Source organism: Gracilinanus agilis, chromosome X (genome assembly GCF_016433145.1).
Source record: "Gracilinanus agilis isolate LMUSP501 chromosome X, AgileGrace, whole genome shotgun sequence".
In the NCBI taxonomy this organism is placed as follows: domain Eukaryota; kingdom Metazoa; phylum Chordata; class Mammalia; order Didelphimorphia; family Didelphidae; genus Gracilinanus; species Gracilinanus agilis.
This window is the reverse complement of record NC_058136.1, coordinates 41694477-41719125: the sequence shown is the minus strand read 5'-3', so window position 1 is coordinate 41719125 and position 24649 is coordinate 41694477. Positions and strand designations below refer to the sequence as shown.

The 24649-nt window shown below is 36.0% G+C and overlaps 1 protein-coding gene across 1 annotated transcript in view; it reads left to right on the top strand.

The window, feature by feature from the left end:
- CHM (CHM Rab escort protein) overlaps nucleotides 1–24649 on the top strand; it is a 208751-nt gene that overhangs the window by 162712 nt on the left and 21390 nt on the right. The window contains exons 13-14 of the mRNA XM_044682814.1: nucleotides 20195–20296; nucleotides 23533–23690. Coding sequence (XP_044538749.1) covers nucleotides 20195–20296; nucleotides 23533–23690 — 260 coding nt within the window. The remainder of the gene's footprint in view (nucleotides 1–20194; nucleotides 20297–23532; nucleotides 23691–24649) is intronic.

Below are 24649 nucleotides of genomic sequence, written 5' to 3'. Positions count from 1 at the left end.
GTATTGGTGCTAAGGCAGAAGAATGGTAAGGGCTAGGCAATGGGGGTTAAGTGGCTTGCCCAGGGTCACACAGCTAGGTTCAATTTATCTAGATCTGATAGGGGAAGGTTGCAGTCCCCCACTAGTATAGTTTTTTTTTTTTTTATAAATTTTTTATTTTTAGAATAATTTTCCATGGTTACATAATTCATGTTTTTACTTTACCTTTCACCCCGTCAACCCCCACCTCCCCACCCCCCGCCCTAGCTAATTCGCATTTCCACTGGTTTTAACATGTGTGGTCAATCAATACTTATTTACATATTATTAGATAGTTGCATTGGTGTGGTCTTTTAGGGTCTGTATCCCCAATCATGTCCTCATCAACCCAAGTGTTCAAGCAGTTGTTTTTCTTCTGTGTTTCCAATCCTGTAGTTCTTCCTCTGAATGTGGGTAGCGTTCTTTTCCATAAGTCCCTCAGAATTGTCTTGAGTCATTGCATTGCTGCTAGTACAGAAGTCCATTACATTCTATTTTACCACAGTGTATCAGTTTCTGTGTACATTGTTCTTCTGGCTCTTCTCCTTTCAACTCTGCATCAATTCCTGGAGGTCTTTCCAGTTCACATGGAACTCCTCCAGTTTATTATTCCTTTGAGCACCATTAGTATTCCATCACCAACATATACCACAATTTGTTCAGCCATTCCCCATTTGAAGGGCATACCCTCACTTTCCAGTTTTTTGCCACCACAAAAAGCGCAGCTATAAATATTTTTGTGCAAGTCTGTTTATCTATGATCTCTTTGAGGTACAAACACAGCAATGATATGGCTGGAACAAAGGGCAGCCATTCTTTTATCATTCTTTGAGCATAGTTCCAAATTGCCATCCAGAATGGTTGGATCAGTTTACAACTCCACCAGCAGTGCATTAATGTCCCAATTTTGCCACATTCCCTCCAACATTCATTACTCTCCCCTGCTATCATTTTAGCCAATCTGCTATGTGTGAGGTTTTCATTTGCATTTCTCTAATTATTAGAGATTTAGAACACTTTCTCATGTGCTTATTGATACTTTTGATTTCTTTATCTGAAAATTGCCTATTCATGTCCCTTGCCCATTTATCGATTGGGAAATGGCTTGATTTTGTATACAATTGATTTAGCTCCTTGTATATTTGAGTAATTAGACCTCTGTCAGAATTTTTTGTTATAAAGATTTTTTTCCCAGTTTGTTGTTTCCCTTCTGATTTTGGTTGCATTGTTTTTGTTTGTACAAAACCATTTTAATTTAATATAATCAAAATTATTTATTTTACATTTTATAATTTTTTCTAACTCTTGCTTGGTTTTAAAATCTTTCCTTTCTCAGAGATCTGACAAGTATACTATTCTGTGTTCACCTAATTTACTTACAGTTTCCTTCTTTATATTCAAGTCTTTCACTTAAAAAATCCTAGAGAATCAACTAAAATGCTAATAGAAATAATCAACAACTTTAGCAAAGTTGCAGGATACAAAATAAATGCACATAAATCATCTGCATTTCTGTATATCTCCAACACATCACAGCAGCAAGAGGTAGAAAGAGAAACACCATTTAAAATCACCCTAGACAATATAAAATACTTAGGAATCTATCTACCAAAACAAACACAGGAATTATATGAACACAACTGCAAAACACTTTCCAAACAATTAAAACTAGATCTAAACAATTGGAAAAGCATTGATTGCTCATGAGTAGGACGAGCTAACATAATAAAAATGACCATTCTACCATACCTATCAAACTACCAAAAACCTTTTTTACTGAATTAGAAAAAACTATAACAAAGTTCATTTGGAAGAACAAAATATCAAGAATATCAAGGGAAATAATGAAAAAAAACGTGAAGGTGGCCTAGCAGTACCAGATATTAAACTGTACTATAAAGCCTCGGTCATCAAAATGATATGGTATTGGCTAAGAGACAGAAGGGAAGAACAGTGGAATAGACTTGGGGTAAGTGATGTCAGCAAAACAGGGTATGATAAACCCAAAGAGCCCAACTTTTGGGACAAAAATCCACTATTTGACAAAAACTGCTGGAAAAATTGGAAAACAATATGGGAGAGATAAGGTTTAGATCAACATCTTACACCCTACACTAGTATAGTTTTACAATCTATTTCCTCCTTAAGCTCCAAGAGTTTCTCCTTTAAAAATCAGGATGCTATACCATTTCGTGCATATATGTTGAGTACTGATATTTCTTCATTGTCTGTACTGCCTCTTATCAGGATGTAATTACCTTCCTTATCTCTTTAATCAGACTTAAATTTGCTTTAGCTTTGTCAGAGATCATTATTGCTACTCCTGTCTTCTTTTTCTCAGTTGATACCCAATATATTCTGCTTCAGGCTCTAACCTTTACCCCATGTGTGTCTGCCTGCCTCATGTGTGTTTCTTGCAAACAACATATGTTGGAATTTTGGTTTTTAATCCACTCTGCTTTCCACTTCCATTTTGTGGGTCAGTTCATCCCATTCACAGTCATGATTACCAGTTGTGTATTCACCATCATTTTGATTTCCTCTTAATCTTGCCCTTTCTCCTTTCATTCTTTCCCTCCACATCAGTGTTTTGCTTTTAGTCTTCCTTTTCCCTACCCTTATTGTATTCCCCTTCTTACCTCCTCCCTTCCTATTCCCCTCCTACTTCTCTATAGTGTCTTTTAATCTCCTCCCCCAACTTTTCCCTCCCTTATATTACTCCCCTCCCCTCACCTCCCTTCCTTATTCTCCTTCTAATTCTCTGTAGTATAAGATCTAATTCTGTACCCCAATACATCAGTTCCAATGACAGTAAGGTTTAAGAATTCCCTATCACTACTCTCATCCTCCCCTTCTTGTAATAGTATTCTCCCCCTCTCCCATGTTCCTCTTTCTATGGTATAATTTATCCCATTTTACCTCTTCCTTTCCATTTCTCTTGGTACAATCCTCATTTTTACCCCTAATTTTTTTACATATCATCCTAAACACCTTAATACTAAACCCTCTGCCTATGTATATTTCTTCTATCTACTATGATAATGAAAACAATTTTAAGAGTTACAGATATCATTTTTCCATATAGGAGTATAATCAGTTTGACCTTATTGAAACCCTTAAATTTTTTCTTTTTCGTATTTACCTTTTTTGTGGTTCTCTTGAAGTTTGTATTTGGACATAACATTTTCTGTTTAATTCTGGTCTTTTCTTCAGAAATGCTTCGAAATCTTCTATTTCCATTTCTCTTTCCCCAATAGCTACAAACCTGTTTGTCTGTCTCCCTAAGCTTCCCCAGGCTGGAAAAATGACTCACTGACTTTTTCCTTGCTTTCCTGATCAGAATTCAGTGTAGTGCATTTCCTAGATTGTTGCAGTAGAGGTGCACTTGGTGAGTTAGGCAAAAATGTTTCCTCTTACTCTGCCTTCTTGACTCTACTCTTCCTAGTTACTTTTCTGTTGTGGTTATGGAGTAGAACCATTGCTTTAGCCATAAAATGATAAGATTTATTCCCATTATTGTAGCTTTTATAAGGAATACAGTAACCTGAAAATTCCTTGGTAATATTTGTACATTAAATCTTTTGAAAATAAAAATTCAGTTCAGCAAACATTAGGCATCTGTTCTGTGTAAATCACTTGTACCAAATACTTCAGGATGTCAAAGTTAATAACAGCATGATTCCTTCCCTCCAGAAGATTACATAGGAAGGAGAGGAGGCAATAAATATATGATATTACTTGGAATGATGCAATACAAAGTTTGAAATGATAAGAAAAAAGATTTAGTCATTAGGCATTAATCAAGTGTTTACTACCCCGGTGCTGTACTAACCTCTGGAGAGACCAAGAAAGGCAAAAATAATCCTGTCCTCAAGGAGTTCACTTTCTAATGGAAAAGACTATCTGCAAATAACAAGATACCTACAGAGTAGACAGAAGCTAATCTCATGAGAAAGGCCAAGTGGGAGTAGAGGGAATGAAGAGCCAAAGGAAAGGAGCAATCTAAACCAGGTGCTCTAGGAAAATTAAGGAAGATGACAAGATGTTCAGCTAGAGAGAAATGAACATGGAAGTACATTCCAGGCATTCAGAGGGTCAGGGATGAAAGATGGAATGTTAATTTTAGGGAACAGCCAGCAGTCTACTTTGACTGGCATGTGGTATGCATAAAGGGGAATAATGCAAAATCAAACATGGAAGGTTAGGTTGCTGGCTTATGGAAGATCTTAAATACCAGTCTAAAGCATTTGTATCTTACCTTACAGTAAATAGAGAGCCACTGAAGACTGTTGAGACCTGTCAGACTTGTGCATAATCTTGTAGCTATGTGAAGTACTGATTGGTAAGGGGTGAGGCCAGAAGTAAAAAAAAAACAATTAGAAGGTTATTATAGTAATAGTAGTATAAGTAAGAAGTGATAATGTCATGATGATGATGACCATAGGTGAGCTGCCACTCAACTCCCCTCTTTATGTTTGTATTTTTTCAAGAACAAAAAGTTAATGAATTTTCCCATTTTCTGGTGGACATTTGCTGGCCTTCCACCTAATGAATTTAGAAATATAAAGCCTGTGCTGTAGAGACTGATTATTTCTCTCTAGAATCTGTCTGTCTAGCTATAATTCTGGCAGCTACCAGCAGATAACCTGCAATTCTCCATGGATGATTCCACAGACCCCATGGTAAGTTTGATGCTGAGGAAAACATGTGATAAAACCTCCTCTGCTTTTGAAGTAAATCTGTAGAGTAGATTAAGATTTAAAGAAATTCACTTACCCACCAATGACTCCAGTTGTCACTACCTCACTTTTGTTACTGAGTTCTTAACTGAAGCTTTTCTTTCTACTCAGACCCTCCCCAGACTCTTGGCAACCTTGGCTCTCGCTCCTGCTGCCTGACTTTATTGCAAGTTGTAGATGGCATGGCTTATTCACAACACTGCTTTTCCCTCAGTAATTAGCTAGTCTATCTCCTGAAATAGAACTGTCTTGCTAATCTTAGGGAAGGCCTCCAATCCACCTTTTGTCTCTGTTTAGGCTCCCCTCTCTTGATCTTTCTTCTTTGACATCAGAAACAGAAAAAGTTGGCAGAAGGATCACGCTATGTCATCCTTGTGGTCTGCAGCCCTGCTGCTAGGCCAGTCTCTGTTCCTTTGAAGCTTTCAGTTTGTATAGAAGCTATTTTGCACACATAGCTAAAGATTATATTTTAATTAGCCATTCCAAAATGTTTCTTCAGGAGATTTTTCCTTTTTTCTTAAACCTTTTAAAAGTCAGTTAATTTCATGCAATTCATTGTGTGTGGCACTAATGGCAATGTGCTAGGTACTGGGGATGCAATTAGCAAAATTTGGATGTATGGTTAGGGTTTGGTGCCTTGATGACCTGCTGAGCAGATTTGCAGATTATAAACCAGTGGAAAGCAGAGCTAATGCTGGGTGACAGAATCAAGATTCAAAGAGAGCTTGGCATACATACTCCAACACTGGACAGGATCAAAGAAGATGGGATTCAATATAGATAAATGTATAGTTCCAAAATTTATCCTCACCAGGACAAGAGGAGGGAAGATATAGCTAGTCTGAAAAAGAAATTTTAGAGGATGGAAAGCTCTGTATGAATAGTTAGTATGATATGGCAGCCAAGAAAATTAATATGATTTCAGGCTGCATTAAAAGAGACCTAATGTGGCCTCAAACACTTCTAGCTATGTGACCTTGGGCAAGTCATTTAACCTCAAATGCCTAGCCCTTACTACTCTTCTGCCTTGGAACCAATACATAGACAAAAGGCAAAGGTTTAAAAGGGAGGAGGGTAGGAGAGACCTGATGTCCAGAACTAGGAAGGTAATGGGTCAATGTAATATACTCTGCCCTAGTCAGCTCATATCTGGATAACTATGTTTAACTCTGTGTGACATGTTTAAGGACATTAAGAGCCAGGATAGGGAAGGACCAGAGAAGGATCAGCTGAAGGAATTCTAAATGTTTAGCCTGGTGAAGAGAAAGTTTAGGAGATATGTGATAGTTGACCTCAAATATATGGAGAATCATCATATGGATTTGTTTTGCTTGAACCCAGAGGGCAGAACCAGATACTTTACTTGAATATAACAGAAAAGTTTTAAATGGAGTTAGGCTGGACTTCCCACATCTTGGCAGCCTGTATTACTTCATTCTTTTTCGTTGCCATATTGAAAATGAAAGTATTCATTAGGATGTCAAGTGGCACACTGGAGAGATTGTTAAACCTAGATTGAGGTAGAGCTAAGTTCAAATCCCACCTCAGATACTAAATAGCTGGGCAAGCGACTTAACCTCTGCCCGCTTTGGTTTCCTCAGCTGCAAAATGGGGATAATAGCACCTACTTCATAGCACTGCAAAGGATCAAATGAAATAAGATTTAATGCAAACTACTGCAAGCCTTAAAGCACTCTATAAATGTTAACTATTTTTATTACCATTACTAGTGGCTTAAGAGTATTGCTTTGAACTAAAATTAACCTAGGTAAATAGCTAAGTTGATATGAATTAGTTTCAAGTTATATTCTTCACAAATAATATCTGTATCTAGAAAAATTATTTTGGGTTATATTCTGAATGTCTTTGTTAGAATATATTTAGATGAGGAGTTTAGATTTTTTGCATTTAGATATATTTTATGCTTGACTAGTGATAACTGCTCATTTTTAAAAGATTTTTTAAAAATCAAGAATGAAAATATATGGTAACAGAGAAGAACAAATTCTACAAGTAGAATAAATTCCATAAATCTTTAATTTTTTTCACCATTTACTTCAACTAGGTTTTGTAGTGACTGCTTTTCCCTTAAACAATTACTTAACAAAAGTATACAAATACACCTGGTCTTTGATCACCTTGTATAAGTGACAGGCATGTAATCGGCATTGCCAGCTGAGTGGAACCAAGCTCCTTCACTTGTCCTAAAAATGGAGCCTATAATGATGGAATCATGAGCTCAGCCCATCCTTCTTCCTGCTGGACGAATTACTTGAAGACAAATGTTGGCAACCACTGTAACTAATGCAGTTATACCTGAGTAAATCAAACATAATCAAAATATATACTGATGAGCCTTTGTGACTCATAGCCAGTTCCTCAGTAGTAATAAAAAGAGATTTTTTAAAAAAGTAATGTGAACTTGGCTGATTTATCATTCATTTTTGGTAACTCAAAAAGAATTCCATTTTTTGTAAGATGAACTCATGAATAAATTAGCTTATTTCTAAGATTTGTAAAAATATAATTCTCTAATTTTCAGAGCCTTGAATAAAACCTGGTGAGTTTTCTGGTAAATGTTCAAGGCCTCTCCAGTGACTGAATTCTCAGTGTTTCATTAATCACATAACTTGATATGATCATGTCTGCATTAGTGATGGGGAGTGGAGGAAACTGCTGCCAATACCCTTGTATTGCTTTGTTGTGCTTTTAGAATGATTTCAGATTCCCTGAGCATGTCCTCAGTTGGCAGGTGGCACCGTGAAGTGACCTAGAAGTATATGGGATGAGATTTACCATTTAGTGCAGTTGAATTTGAGGTTTTGTTTTTGTTGGTCACATTCTTTTGTTGTTCTTTCGTTTTCAGTCATGTCCAACTCTTTGTGACCCCTTTTGGGGTTTTCTTGGCACAGATACTAGAGTGGTTGGCCATTTCCTTCTCCAGTTTATTTTCCAGATGAGGAAACTGAGGCAAAAGGAGTTAAGTAACTTTTCCAGGGTAACACATCTAGGAAGTGTCTGAGCCAGATTTGAACTCAGGAAAATGAGTTCAGGAAGAACTCAGAAAGACTACAGGTCAGGTGCTCTATCCACTGTGCCACCAGCTAACTTGGTCATATGGCAGGCCCTCAGTAAATACTCATTGATTGATAATAATCCACAACTTCTGTTTCTCCTTTATTCAGTGCCATCCTACATGCTCCTCAAGTTCATTCATCCCTACATAAGCACAGATCCCTTATCTAGTCTCCTCTGTGCTTAGATATCTCACTAGAGCAGTGATGGGCAAACTATGGCCCACAGGCCAGATACGGCCTCCTGAAATGTTGACAGATCAGCATTTCCTTTCCTTTGGCCCCCTCTTTAAAAAGTTTGCCCATCACTGCACTAGAGAATAAGAGGACATCTTCTGTCCAAGTAGCTGGCCAAAAATCTGGGAGCCTTGACGTTTAACATTTAATTCTGTCCAAAGTCTGATTGGCCACTACTAGGTATCACCTTACTTTTGTTTCATAGTGTCAGAGTGCAGCTTTAACAAATGAAATGGATTTTGTAGCATTTGTTATTAAAAGTTAGTGATATTTATTAAAAAAAAATGGGTAAAGTGATATCCAACTACCTTCTTCAAACCTCACTCACTTTTTACTACCTTCTTAAGGGGCATCATTAGAACTCTGCCTTGTGTTCTTATTTTTTGCTAATTCAAATTCCTCTTTTTTTGTTTCATTTTGATTTATTTTTTAAAGCACAGGATTTTTAAAATTTGTTTTTCAGTTCTAAATTGTCTCCCTTCTCCTCCCTGCTCCCCCAGCCATTGAGAAGGCAAGAAAAAGAAAACTCATTAAAAATATGTGTAGTAATAGCAGCAAGGGGGCCCAGTGGAGAGAGATCCAGGCCTAAAGATGGGAGATCCTGGCTTCAAATCTGGCTGCAGACACTTTGTAGCTATGTGACCTTGAGCAAATCACTTAACCCCCATTGCTGCCCTAGCCCTTATTGCTCTTCTGCTTTGGAACCAATAGACAAAACTCATTTTAAGACAGAAGGTAAGATTAATTTTTTTGGAAGAATAGTCATGTAAACCAAATTTCCATATTTGTCATATTAAAAAAAAAGAAAATAAAGAAAAAGAAAAAAGTATGATACTTTGCTGTGCCCTCTAAATCCATCTGTTCTCTATCTAGTGATAGATAGCATGTTTCATCATGAGCCCAATTGGAACTGTGATAGTTCATTATGTTGATCAGAGTTTCTAAATCTTTCAAAATTGATTACCTGTATAGTATTGCTGTTACTGTGTGGATTTTTTCCCTACTCCTACACACTTCACTTTGCATCAGTTTATATAAGTCTTTCCAGGTTTCTCTGAAATCACATTCTTCATAATTTCTTATAGCACAATAGTATTCCATCACATTTATATACCACAACTTGTTCAGCCATTCCCCAATTCATTAGCATCCCCTCAGTTTTCAATTTTTTGCCACCACAAAAAATGCTGCCAGAAATATTTTTGTCCATTTGGGTCTTATTCATCTTTCTTTGATCCCTTTTGGGTATAGACCTAGTAATAGTATCACTGAATTGTGAAGCATATACATAATTAAGTAGATTTAGGGGCATAGTTCCAAATTGCTTTCCAGAATGGCTGAACCTTGTATTGGTGGACCTTCTGCCTTGTGTTTTTAAGATGCAGTCAATATTACTCAGAGTCAGTTTTCACTTTAGAACTAGAAAGAATTGAGAGGTGGCTCAGAGCAGTGTTTCCCAGCTCAAATGCTATTCTTGTTCAGTCACATAGTTCAATTCTCTATCTCTTCTCACTCTGCTTTTTATCATTTTTTTTTGACAAAGTGGAGCCTCAAGAGATAGGGTCAGGTATCTGGGGAGAGAGAAGCAAATAAGAGCGGAAAGCAGGGAAGAATCAATTTTAAAAGTATATGGGTTTTTCAGAAGAAAAGCTGTGGAGTAACAAAAGTTTACCATAGACAGATAGGTAGTTGAAATGAACAAATTTTCATTGGGTTTATAAGCATAATAAAATCACATTGATTCAGACTTGACATTCAGAATTTGTGATGCTATAATTTGGACAGAGGTTTAGCTGAAGTTATACTTTGGGTAATGGATGGGGGTGAAATGAGGAAGAGATATTTGGATCCTGGATTTAGAGCTGAAAGGAATGTCAGAGATCATCTGGACAAACCTTCTTATTTGACATATGATGAAACTGGCCCACAAAGGTAATGAGGGTCAGAGCCAGAACTGAAACTGAAGTTCTCTGATTCTCCTGTACCCCACTAACATGCTCAGTGAGTAAGTAGAATCATTAGTCTTTATTTATTCATTTGTTCATTCATTTATTTATTTGTTTATTTTGGGGGCTCAAATTTTATTTTTTATTTTTTTGGGGGTATAACTAATTTTATTTATAATGTCTTCCCATGGTTACATGATTCATGTTCTTTCCTTCTCCTCAAACCTCCCCACTCCCCCCATAGCCGACACGCAATTCCACTAGGTTTTACATGTATCATTGATTGAGACCCATTTCCATATTATTGATAGTTGCACTAGGATGAATGTTTAGCGTCTACATTCCCAAAAATATCCCCCTCAACCCATGTATTCAAGCAGTTGTTTTTCTTCTGTGTTTCTACTCCCACAGTTCTCCCTCTGGATGTGGATAGTTTTCTTTCTTATAAGTCCCTCAGAATTGTTCTGGATCATTGCATTGCTGCTAGTACAGAAGTCCATTACATTCAATTGTACCACAGTGTATCAGTCTCTGTGTATAAGGTTCTCCTAGTTCCGCTCCTTTCACTTTGCATCAATTACTGGAGGTCTTTCCAGTTCACATGGAATTTCTCCAGTTTGTTATTCCCTTGAGCGCAATAGTATTCCATCACCAGCAGATACCACAATTTGTTCTGTCATTCCCCAATTGAAGGGCATACCTTTGTTTTCCAGTTTTTTGCCACTACAAAGAGTGCAGCTATAAATATTTTTGTACATGTCTTTTTCCTTATGATCTTTTTGGGGTATAAACCCAGTAGTATGTATGGCTGGATCAAAGGGCAGACAATATTTTTTTAAATCCTTTTTTTAAAACCCTAATATCTTTATATATCCTTCTATATTATTTTTTTTATTTGTTACAGGGCTAGGCAATGGGGGTTAAGTGACTTGCCCAGGGTCACACAGCTGGGAAGTGTCTGAGGCCAGATTTGAACCTAGGACCTCCTATCTCTAGGCCTGACTCTCAATCCACTGAGCCATCCAGCTGCCCCCCAGACAGTCTTTTAAAGCCCTTTGGGCATAGTTCCAAATTGCCAGCCAGAATGGTTGGATCAATTCACAACTCCACCAGCAAGAATCATTCATTTTTTTTTTTAGATTTAAATATTTTTTTTAATTTTCCATGGTTACATGATTCCTGTTTTTCCTTTCCCCTTCACCATCCCATTAGCCCCCCACCCCAATATCCAACACACATTTCCACTGGTTTTAACATGTGTGATCAGTCAAGACTTATTTACGTATTATTGATAGTTGCATTGGTGTGGTCATTTAGTGTCTACATCCCAACCATCATTCGTTTTTAAAAAGCGGACATGTTCCAATTCTAAGGAACACCTTTGCTGTTCCTACCGGCAATCCACTCGTTGGAGAGGACAGGAGACCAGAATTTCTTCACCCTCCTCTTTGAGTCAATTCCCCTGTGTATCTTAGATATTGAGTTTTTATCAGAGATATTTGATACAAAGATTTTCCCAATTCAATAGCTTTTCTGCTAGTTCCATTGATTTTTCTCATGTAAAAACTTTTTGGTTTTATGAACATACTATTTTGTCCCTTATTTGGTTATGAGTTCTTCCTTTAACCGCAAGTCTGAAAGTTACCTCCTTCTCTTTTCTGTTTTTTTTCTCTGCACTTTTCAAAATCTTAAAAAGAAATTCAAAGACCTTAGGTTAAGAACGCCTTAGCTAGGATTAGAATTAGAGTTCGGTATAGAGACCAATATATCATTTACAGAAAGCAATTTTTTTCCTTTTTGCCCATTTTCCCTTGATTTTTTTCTCTTATCTTATTGTTATAGCTAGTACTTCTACCACCATGTCAGATAATACTAGTGATAATAAATATCTTTGCTTTTGCTCCAATCTTATTGGGAAAGCCTATAGTTTATTCCCTTTATGTGTAATTCTGGATCTCAGTTTTAAATTGATGCTATTTACTGTGTGAATGAAAAACTCCATGTATTTCTGTTTTCTAGTGGGATTTTTTTATTTGAACAGAAATGGATGCTATAGTTTATCACATGCTTTTTCTGCATCTCTTGATATAATCATATGATTGCTGAGGTTCTCATTAGTCTATTATGCTCATAGTTTTCCTAATACTAAACTGACACTGCATTCCTGGTACAAATCCATCCTCAGTGTAGTATGTCATTTTTATATGTTGTTTAGCTTCTTTGCTAATATTTTGTTTAGATTTAAAAATTTTATTTATTTAAAAAATATTTTCCCATGTTTGCATGATTCGTTTTCTTTCCCTCCCCCCTCCCAGAGCCGACAATGTTTAAATTTTTTTGCAGTTATATTCATTAGGGTTTTTAGTCTATGGTTTTCTTTCTCTATTTTGAATTTCTCTGGTTTGAGTAGTGAGACAATATCTGTGTCTTAGAAAGAATTTGGTAGGAGCCCTTCTCTTTTCATTTTTACAGTTTATACAATGTTAGAATAAATTATTGTTTGAATATTTGATAGAATTCACTTGTAAAGCCATCTGGTCCCAGGTTTCTTTTTTCCTTTGGGACTTCATTTATGGCTTGTTCATTTTCTTTTCTTGAGATTGAGTTATTTAAATTCTCTTTTTATTCTTTTAATCTCAGCATTTTATATTATTTACTATATTAATGTGTTTCATTTCAGTTGTTTACTGTTGGCATATAGTTGGGAAATATAGTCTCTAGTAATTTCTTTTATTTGTTTCTTGTAAATTTTTTCATTCTTGATGTAGGTAATTTGATTTTCTTTTTGCTTAAAAAAATCAAATGAATGCTTTATCCATTAAAAAAAACAACTCTTAGTTTTATTTCCTAATTCAGTAGAGCTTTTCAGTTTCTGTTTTGTTAATCTTCTCTATGTTTTTCAGAACTTCTGTTATCTATTTAGAGTTTTAACATGTACCTTTTAAAATATTTTTAGTTGTGGGCCCAATTCAATTATCTGTTTTTTTTTTCTCTTGCTGATGAAAGAGTTTAGAGAAGGATTTCTTAACTTGGATTCTGTAAGGTATTCTTTTAAGATTCTGATAACTATCTTTCAATATATTTGATGTCCTCAGTAATCCTATATATTTTGAACTATGCATTTAAAAATATTATTTTGATAAGATATCTTCAGGCTTTATCAAACTGTCAAAGCATTCCATGACAGAAAAAAAAGTTAAGCTGATTTAAAGATATAAACTTTTACTTAATGGCTTCTTTGGTTGTATCCCACAGATTTTAGTGTGCTTTCACATTGTTGTCATTTTAAAAATAAAATTATATATTATTTATAGAATTTGTTCTTTTATCCACCAGTTCATTAGATTTTAGTCTTTAATTTTGATGCTTTCTTCGATTACCCTTTACTAAATATAATTTTTATTTTTTGTGCTGAGGTCACTGAAGCATGTAGTTAATATCACTGCCCTTCCACATTTGATTTTAAGGTGTATGTTCAAATATGTGGTAAATTTTTGTAAAGGTGTGTTACACAGCTGAGAAATATATGTGCTGCTTTTCATTCCCATTCAGTAATCATCATATCTGTCATAGCTAACATGTCAAAAATCCTTTTCAAGTGATTTATCCTTCTTTCCTTTCATTTCTAAGGTACATTTGAGGTCCCCTATTATTAGAGTTTTATTCTCAATTTCTCCCTACAATTTGTTGAACTTTCCTTAAAGTATTTATATGCTATACCATTTGGTGCACATACAATATATACTGATAGACAGTGTCATTTCTTTAAGCATAATACAATTTCCCTTCTCTTTTCACCAAATCCATTTTGATTTTTCCATGTTTTCTGAAATCATGATTGCTACCTCTGCTTTTTAAAAATTCAGCTGAAGCTTAGTAGATTTTGCTCCAGGACCTTTTAATAACCCTGCTTGAATCTTTATGTTTCTAGTGTTTTTTATAAACAACTTATTATTTGATTCTATTTTCTTATCCATTCTGATATCTTCTTTTATGAGTGAGTTCATCTTATTCATATAAACAGTTCTGATCATTAATTGTATATTTCTCTCCTTTTTATTCTCTTATCCTTTTTCTTCTCTTTGTCCTTTGCTCCCCCCTTTACAGAAAAGAGGATGGCAAATCGGAAGGAATGAGCACACAGCACTGTTGATCTATGCTTCATACAATTGATTTTCATTCTCCTGCCCCACTTCTCTTCTTTTCCCAGACCCAATTACATATTGTTTCTCTTTCTTTCCTTTTAAGCCCACTTCATGATATACCATCAGAGTATGGGGTTTCTTTTACTCTTGCTTAATCATTCCTTGAGTGTAACCCTCTTTCTTCTTCACCTTTCTCCCTTCTTCCCACTTGTTTTCCTGTTTTGTTTAATGTATTTCTTCACTCAATTCTTTCTGGGTGTCTATGTATTCCATCCTTTTTTGACTAGTTCAGATGAAAGTGAGCTTCAAGGGATGCCCACTTTGCTATCCCCTCCTCTTTGTAGTTTTCTCTTTGCACACTCTAATTATGTGAAATAATAAATTCCTCTCTTTCCTTCCCCTTTCATCCCCATTTTATTCCTTCTTCCTTTCCTCCTTCTCTTCAGACTGTCAAAACTTAACAAAACCCACTCCCAGGCCCTTTGTCTTATTTAACTCCCTCTGTGACCTTTGATGACATTAGAGTTCTGAGGGGACAATTGTTTTTTTCTACCCTTTTAGAATGTAAATACTCCATCTTTGTATAATCCTTGCCAATTGTTCAAACTATTTACCTTTTTTATATTTGTCTTGATTCATAGGTTTTTCAAGCTCCTCACAACCTGGCTCCTTCTTACCTTCCCATTCTTCTTATATTTTATTCCCCACTACAGTTTGCTTTCTGGGCTACAGCACTTCTTTCTGTTGCTCTCATATAGTACTCCATCTCACTAGCTTCATGCCTTTTTACAGTCTGTCCCCCATTCCTAGAATGTTCTCTTATCTGTCTGTTTCTCTGCTTCTGTCTCTGACTCTTCCTGCCTTTCTTCTGGTCTAAACTCAAAATCAGATCAAACTTCTGCAGGTTTTTCCCTCTCTCCAGAGCTGCGAGTGCCTCCCCTTCTGACATTACTTCTTACTTAAACTGTATATTTTTTGTATGTATCTAGTTATTTACATGTTGTTTCCAGCTTTAGAATGTGAGCTCCTTGAGGGCAGAGTCTATTTTTATCTATCTTCCTATCTCCAGTACTTATACCTCAGTCCTTGGCCCATAATAAATGTTTGTGAACAAACTGAACCTTATTTATCTAGTCTGTACCACTGATTCATTGTTCCATTAAAAAAATAGTTTAGATGATTACAGCTTTAGAATGTAGTCATGCTTCATTTGCTATTTTTCCATTATTTACTGCCCTTGAGATTTTAGACCTTATCTTTCTTAAGATCCTAGTGATTTTCTTGGCTCCCATATTATACTTTGAGCTTACAGTCTTCTTAAATTCTGGGATCTTTTTTAGAGGAACAGCTGTCTAGATAGATCTCACTTGTACTAATGACGTTGTTGGAGATTTTTTTTAAAGTCTAAAAGTTTATATTTGTCCCTCTTAAATTTCATATTAGCAATCAAAGGTTCCCATTCCTCCAGGTTATAGAGAAACTGTGATCTTGATTTGCAGAAGGAGTACTTACAACTCTAAAAATCAGTGTTTTGAATTAAATGACAAAATCAGATCCTCGAATTAACTTGTCTGACCTAAGAAAACACCCTACATACTTTATAAGTGTATGATTAGGGAATTTTCCTCCTTTTTGGATTTTGTTGACCTTTGCCTCATTATTTAAATAAATTCCTTCATTTGTAATAGTGGTATAAAGCAGAGAATTGACTTTCTGAAGTAAATACTTAAGCTTATGTTCTTAAGTTGACTTTTTGTATTGCTTTCTAAATTCTGTAGGGAATCTACAAGCTGACTTGAATGTTCCATTGTTGTCTTCTTAGAAGTCAGTGGTGCCCACTGTGTGCTTGAATGTTACAGTGTACCTGCTTCACATGCCATTCTTTGTCGCTTAGCATTAGCAAGAAAATGTCTGACTGCATATATTCAGACTTGTGTCATACAATTGATAATTCATAAAGAAATTACAAGGCATAACCATTCTTTGATAAGCATATATTTTACTGCCCTGAGATAGCGGTCCAAATCCATTTGTCTAGCACATAACCAGGTGTTTTCACTGTTTCTGAGAAAGATTAGTCTGTGTGTATCTGTTATTATAAGTAGTGAGTAGTGCTAGAGACCTGAAAACTAGGTTCCCTGACTTTTCCGAAATTCAAAGTTTTTACAGAAGTGTCCTTTTGCTTTTGCATTCAGGTTGGTCATTTTGAGATATTTCATCCTCGAAAGACTTTTATTTAAGGAAATTTTTGATGCTGCTCAAAGTAGTTTTAAATCATCCATTTGTTAACTATGTTCATTTTAAGCAGAAGCACTTTTACTGTATTAAGACTTTGAATAGGAAAATAACTTATGACATGGGCCAACAATATTCCAAATATGTTGTTAGGGAGTTAACACACTGCTGTTGCCCTCAGTTTTGTGTTGAATAGCTTCTACCTTGAAGATTTTTGATGTTTTCATCACCAATACTAAAGAGTCATTCATTCACTCACTCGTCTGAATGTTGTTGGCTCCCTGGTCCTTATGCTTCTTCAAGTATCACTTGTGCACCCTGTGAATTAAGGCTTTTTCCTTTCAGGGTTTCTCTGTTGCCTATACAAATCCACCATGGGCAGATACACTAGCACTATTGTAGACAAAAGACCACTAACAGGAAACTCATTTTGTAATTTTCGAATCCATTAAACCTTTGAACAAAAGTTACCAGATGAGGTAGAAGGAGCAACATGTACAAAAGAGCTTGGGTTTTTTAATGGACCCTCAAGCCTTTTATACTCTCATGTGAGGCCAGGGAGAAAGGTTTCCATAGTTACTGATTCTGCTGGATTCACATGGTAGTAATTGTCATTATTGATACTAATGAAATGTCATCATTAGGGAAAAGTGTACTTTGCCCCAGCCCATTGGTTGTTGTTGAGCCTTTATTGAACAAAGTAAATGTTAGGTACAATGGAGAAGAACAAAAAGCCTGGGCAAAAAAGAAGGGGATGCTTGAGAGAGTGGGAAAGCATAGTCTCTGGAGCATGTTTTTTTTCAGCCTTGCATAAGACCTTATGGGGTTTGAGATGAATTTACAGGAAGAAATTATTTTTGAAGAGGTATCGAGACAATCGTGATATTGTAAGATAACATATTAGAACCCAAAGGGGAGCCTAGGTTTAAATAAGGAGGTTATTTACTTTGCAGATTTTCTGTGGAAACCAAGAAATCTCTTCCTTGTCTGTGTGTCTGAATAGGACTGTGAGTATATTATCACAGCAAATAGAAATTATTTCAAGGATTTTCTGTTAGTGTGTATTTTCCAGCCCCTGGAGATGCAGCTTGAGTAATTGAGTGTTGATGCTAACGTGTTCAATGAGATACAGGAGATTATTGCCAGGCATTATGGAAATCTTTGGCTAAGCCATGGTTTTATCCATGGCCAAGGAGCACCTGCTGTGGTATGGGCAGAGGCACAAAGCTGGCCTGGGCAGCCGGCCTCTTAGCAGGGAGGGAACCTAAGCAACCATTATAGAAATATTGGGAATGAAAGAAGAATGCAGCTTCAGGCCAGCTGTCATTCAAGGAGAACCAGAGAAAAAGATGAGGAGAAGAAGAAGGCAAAGAGGCAACTTAGGTAACAAGAAAAGGAAATTGTCACAGGTTTAAAAGAATATATCCAGCTTAAAATGGAGGATAAAATTGCTTTGTATGTGAAACTATGTAAATCATGTGTATTTTTATATAATATATATGGAGGAAGGAAGGGAGATATAAGAAAAGAGAGAGGGAGAAATTCCTATTTAGCAGAACTAATATTATAGCCTGTAGGAGATTTTTCAAAAGTACATTTTCTTCAAGTCATTAAAATACTCATGTGAATTCATGTTAATCCTCTGAATTTCCCATGAATGGTTTGATTTTTAATAATGTAGTCAGGTTTAATTGGATAGGAAGGAACTGGAAAATTGAGACTGCAGGCAAAAGCATTGATGTTTCATCTTTATTCTCCTTCAGGCACTATATAGTCCATTCTGACTAGCCTGCTTGCTCTTTCTCACATGTGTCTTTCCATTTCTAGTCTCTGTGCCTTTGCATTGGCTGTCCCCGATGCCTTAAATGCATTCCTTCATCACTTCTGTTTCTTATAAGTCCCTACTTCCTTCAGAAGTCAGCTAAAGTGTTATCCTCTACATGAAATACTTCCTGATCTCCGTCTCTTCCCCCCCTGCTGCTAGTGCCTCTCTGCAAAAAATTCCCTTTCATTTATTTTGCAATGATTTTGTATATGCTTTTATGTGTGCTCATTGTTTCTCCCTAATGGAAACGAAGCTCCTCAAAGGCAGGGACATTTTGGGTTTTACCTTTATATTTCTAGTGCTTTTGGACTGTCCCTGATACACAGGATCTTATGAAATGCCTGCTGATTAAAATATCTCCTAGGTATTTTTTGCTTCCTGCCCCCCAACTAAAAAAAATTAATCTATAAAGAAATATAGGCTTTTCTTTAAGATGGAAAGGACATGTCACCAAGTGGTTGAGTACTTACACAAAAATGGAGAGAGAAACTAGTGTGGTGAAATTACAATATATCAAAAATTATTTCATCCTTTAGACTTGCACGATCCTCTTTGATTTTGACCTTTGTTTCCTTTCTCCCCTGAAAAAAGCTGTAAAGCATATTTCTATTTGAGTGAAATAAAATTACATTGAATATGAGAACTGTTGAGGTGACCTTTGAGATAACTAATAATTTTTCTAGCATGTTTCAAAAGTTAATTTGGGAATCACTGCAATATTTGCACAAGTATAATAAGTTGTGCTTAAGTAATGTAGGTCTTTATAGAGACCTTGGATTTGGTACTTTAAAAAAATTTTCCAGAGATAAAGAACTAGGAAAACTTGTTTTAATAAGCATAAATTTTGAGTATCTCTGCCACTTAAAAATGCTTTCTAGCTAAATTATTTGTGGAATGAATTCTTATAACCCTATATCCTTTCTCACGTTGATTTCCATTCAGAAGTTGGAAATGCATCCTCCCTCAGTAGACTGAAAAAACTTTGGACAAAAAAGAGGAAAAGGTGTCCAAGGGTACCACAAAAGTGGACCATTTTTGGTGTGATACTGTTGGAATTGGTATTTACATGCATGCAGCTAGACCCTATATCTATCTCCCTTTTGCACCCATTTTGCTCACCCCAAATCCTTTCCCACATCTCCTCACTCTAATATTTTCAACATTGTTTCTTTTTGACTTTGTATATCCAACATCTCTCTGCCTTAATGGACACTTAACAAATTTGTTGAATTGAATCTTGGACCCTTTTTCTTTTCTTGCACAATATTGGTCTTTGCCAAGAAGTGCCTTCTTTAAACATGCGATGTTCTTTAGTCTGAAAAACTGAAGCTTTAAGGTCAAGGCTTCAGATTTCATAAAAACCAATTAAAGTAAAATCTCATTCATTTGAAATAATTGAAGAGGAGAGTTTTATCTAGTGAATAGTTTGGACTATGGACTATTTTAACTCAGACATGTTCGTTGTCAAATTCTTCAAATTATTCAAAGTAAGCCAGTAAGATGTTTATTACTTAGTAGAAATCATTGTGGATACAATTTAACAAATCCGTTATTTGTTATTAGCATATCTGTGGTTCATACATGCTTGAATTCCTCTTGAGTACTTGAAAAATGTATTCTAAATAATTAAAGTTAGTCTCTTTTAAAGTTTTATTTCCCCAAAAAAACTCACTTCTTCATAAATAGTATATAATATAACAGACCTGGCAAATTCTAAATTAATAGAGTCTGAATTGGTACAGTTTTATTGTAATGTTGATTTTGGAAATCTATTTTTAAAAAAAATAAACTTTTTTACTGAATATAAAGGACACCATTACTAAACCAGGGCTTGGCTTATTTAAATGCCTGTATCCCTGTATTGGAGAAAAGCTGATTCTGTAGGTATATTGCTACTGAGATATACAAGCAGGGATTCAAAATATGCTAACCTAATTTTTTCTCTTCCATTTCTTTTCCTCCCACATTTGAACAGATCTCGTCCATTTGACGTGTCCATCCTCAAAAAAAACAGCAAGAGAAGATTTAGAGTCAGTTGTGAGGAAATTGTTCACCCCGTACGATGAGGCAGAGTTGGGTAAGAATATTCTGGCCATTCTTGATAGAAAGATAATTGAATTTGGATCTGAATTTTCCTTTTAGATGTCTCTTGAAATGCAACGTGCCACATTTTGCAAGTACTGTATTAGAATAAGTGAGATGGGGTTTTGGTCAATTGAGAGAAGGCAAAAAAAATACATATTAACAGTGGAACCGATGAAATCTATAGCTGTCCTTCCTAATCATCAAGAGCCTTCATTGTGCTTTGAACGTTTTTTTTTTCCCCCTTAATGTAACAGTCCTATTGAGAACTGGTACAGGAAAAGAAACAACAAAAATTCCTTCATCTTTGCATTATCAAAGTTTGGCCACAAGAGGGCAACTCAAGCAAATTGAGCCTGTTTGTTTTTATGTTCAGAATCATTAATGGCCCATTGAATCCCTATTTCCAGTTCTCCTTGGGCTACACACTGAATCCTCGGCTGATTTCCAGTTCTTTACTTCCTTTGGGTGGTAGCATCTGCCCCCATAGCCATGTAGTTCTCCTACTACAGGCTCTTTTTACCCACTTGCTACATGCATTGCTTTTTTGTCCTAAAGCACAAGGGCCACAGAGGGGCTGATAGATTTACATAAGAGAATATACATCGCTTCATTCTCAAATGCTACCGCTCCTGTGACCACTAACTCCCTTCATTCTCCTATCCAAAAGTATCTTTCACCGCGAGCTGCTATTTAACTTGGTTTTTACTAAAATATTGAGATTTTCTGCGTTTTTCAGATTCATCAATGTTTGCGATTGCTATTACACCTTCGGGTTACAAAGGTACCATAAATTTTACTAAAATACTATTCTCAGACCAAGTACCAAGTTATGTTGTCAGCCTTTGATTTCATCAAATCCATAATGTGCTTACATTGACTCCCAACTTTGCCCATGAGGCTTGGTTCGTTCATTTTCCTGTAGGCTCATTCCAGTGAGGACTGCTCCTATAGTCAGTACCCATTTTAAGGAGCTCACTCCCCCTGAAGCTACCATTAGGATTCCTTTTTTTTAAAAAATACATTTTGTAGTTATTTGTAAAAATCAGCTTGGAGAGCAAATGCATATTTATTATTTAACATCTTCTAGTCATTTTTAAAAAACATTAATCTTAATGCTTAAAGTGATCCCATTTTGAAATGATGTATTGTTTAGAAGCCGACTGAAATTCTTTAGTAAGAACTCTGAGATCAGAAGGGTCCTCAGGTGCACCGAGGCACTGAAAAGCTAGTTTTCACTGACACATGGGCCTTTTTATCATCAGGATGAGGTAGTGGTCGTATTTTAATTAAAATGTCAGAACAAATACTGTTGGAGTTCTTGAAAATGAATCACCAGATAAAGTGAGCACTGGGCCATGGCAGGTCAAAGAGGCAAAGTCACCTGCAGAAGAGGGCTCGATTCATTTTCCTGCCTAAATGAGGAAGAAGTAACTTTCTGAGGAAGAAGAACTTTTAATACAGTAAAATGCAGAGAGAACACTGTTTTCACAGATCAATGGATTTAATCTGTACTTTGAAAATTATTTGCTAGAGATTTTTTTGCTAAAACTCTGAAATTATTATTACAGGAACAGATTTTTTTTTCTAAGCATTAGTTTTTGTTTCAGCTTTACAATTTCAGAAGCCCCCGGTGTTAGGTCAACACAGGCATATTGCCAGGCTGGATTTTTTTTGTAAAAAACAATAACCTGAGGCAACTAGATGGCTCAGTAGATAGAGCACCTGACCTGGAGTTGGGGGGAACCTGAGTTCAAGTCATGCCTTAGACACTTCCTAGCTGCATGAGGATTTAAGAAGAAAAAAAAAAGAATAACCTGCTCTTAAGTACAGTAATTACTTGACTACTTAGGAGGACATCTAGTGGCTTAAGGGATTGAGAGTCAGGACTAGAGACAAGAGGTCTCAGGTTCAAATCTGGCATCAGACACTTCTGAGCTGTGTGACCCTGGGCAAGTCACTTAACCCCAATGCCTACCCCTTACTTCTCTTCTGCTTTGGAACCTATTCACAGTATTAATTCTAAGACAGAAGGTAAGGGTTTTAAAATAATAATTACTTGACCACTTGCCATAAAAAATACCTGGAAGGTTGTCCTTGTTAGCCAACCTGGTTGATTAGTGTGAGTTGTCATCTCTTTGCCAATGCCTCTCATTTTACATATAATGCTCTAATATCTCTCCTGGATGCTACTCATGCATCTACAATTACTTCTAGCATATCTCCTCTTAGGTGCCCTGTAGACATTTCATATTCAGAGTGGCCAAAATGGAACCTATTCTCTCTCCTCACCTCTCACCACACACCCCTCTGCCCATTATGATTATATTCAGAAGTGTCCTATTTCTGTTCAGGGTTCCAACATTCTCTCTTTTATTAAGTTTAACAGTTTCAGGATTATCATTTGCCTCTTTCCTCCTCTTCACTTATCCAGCCAGTTGTCAAATCTTATTAATTCTACCTCTATAATATATCCAGTCATGGGTCACAATATCTTCCACATATCCACAGACAGTTAGGAAGTACAGTGGATAGAGTGCTGGGCCAGGAGTCAGGAAGACCTGAGTTCAAATCCAGCCTCTGTGAACTCAGGTAAGTCCCTTCACCTCTGTTTTTCTCAGTTTTCTCAACTAAGTAGACACCGTGTAAATGCTTATTCTCTTCCCTTCCTACTCTCCCCCTTAATAGTTAGGTTATTACAAATGGAACATCAGTTTCATAAAGTGATCATCTCACTATATATGCTAGTCCTGTCAGCTGCCATATTAGGTTGAAATTGTCAAAACATGGTCATTTGCTTACCAGGTTCTTTGAGACATCAAGGGATTAAGTGTAGCTCTTCCTTCTTGACTAAAGAAAAATCATTTAGCAATTATTAATTACTTACTATGTACCAGGCACTGTGCTAAGGACTTTACAAATATTATCTCATTTGCTCTTCAGAACAACCCTGGGAAGTTGATACTATTATTATCCCAATTTTACAGGTGAAGAAACTGAGGCAGAGATTAAGTGACTTGCCCAGAATCACATAGTTACTAAGTGTCTGACACGATATTTGAATTCAGGGCTTTCTGACCCCATGCCCAGCACTCTATTCTCTGTGCCACTATGTCATTTATGTATAATGAAGGAGTTGGAATTGGTTGGCCTCTGATCCTGGTAAATCACCTATATTGATCTCTCATTGCTCTGGCATGTGAATAAATGGACATTTTGTTTTGCTTTTAGAAAATGAAGTAGAAAAGCCAAAAATTCTGTGGGCCCTCTATTTCAACATGAGAGACTCTTCAGGCATCAACAAAGATTCTTATAATGACTTACCTTCAAATGTATATGTCTGCTCTGGACCAGACTGTTTTCTGGGAAGTGAGCTTGCTGTCAAACAGGTGATCAGACTGTCCTTCTGTCTGTTTCAGAGATTTCTGGTTTCTTTTTAATGAAGTATTGGTTTTGGGATATGTCGATTTTGCCCTGTGTCTTAAGACTTTCTGTTTTTTGAGATCAGCAAAGTTAAATGCCAGAGTCAAGCCTCCTTGAATGTGGTGAAGGAGTACCTGAGGGTGGCTTTGTGAGGGAAATAAGTTAGATAAATGCCCTACAGGATACCTTGCTTCTCAATCAATATGCCAGACCACTAGTGGATATTTTCGAATTACTTAAACATTGTTGACTGATTGTCCAAAGTACCACAAGAAATTATGAGCATTCAGGTATATGAAAAGCAATTTTAAAATTTTTTAATGTATTTTAGTACATAGATGTTTTTCATTTTGTTTTGTTTTTTAACCCTTTCCCCCAGTAGATAAGATCCCATGAATATTTTGACACAGGCACCACAATGCTAGAATTAGGTTGGTAGGATTGTTGAGAAATCACTTTTTTCAATGCTGTGAAAAGTTTTAGGAACGATTACCACAGATGCCAAAAGGTTCCCATTAATGCCATTGCACACTTAATTGGAAGGCAGAGACAAAAATCACACCATGTTATTTGTGTGGGGCACAGTCCTTTTTTAAACAAATGAGTACTAGTAAGGAAGCTCTGTTCCAAGATTGTAGATAGAGGAGTCTTTCTCATAAATGGTAGAAATTTCATAGGGGCAGCCTCATTTGACCATTTTTGTAGTGATACTTTTTTTTGTAAATCCATTTTACAATGTACTATATATTTTTTTTTACTTTATTTTATTATTTTAGATTTAAATATTTTATTTTTTTAGAAAAAATTTTCCATGCTTACATGATTCTTGTTTTTATTTTCCCCTTCACCACCCCCCATATCCACCGTGCATTTCCATTGGTTTTAACATGTGTGATCAATCAAGACTTATTTACATATTATTGAT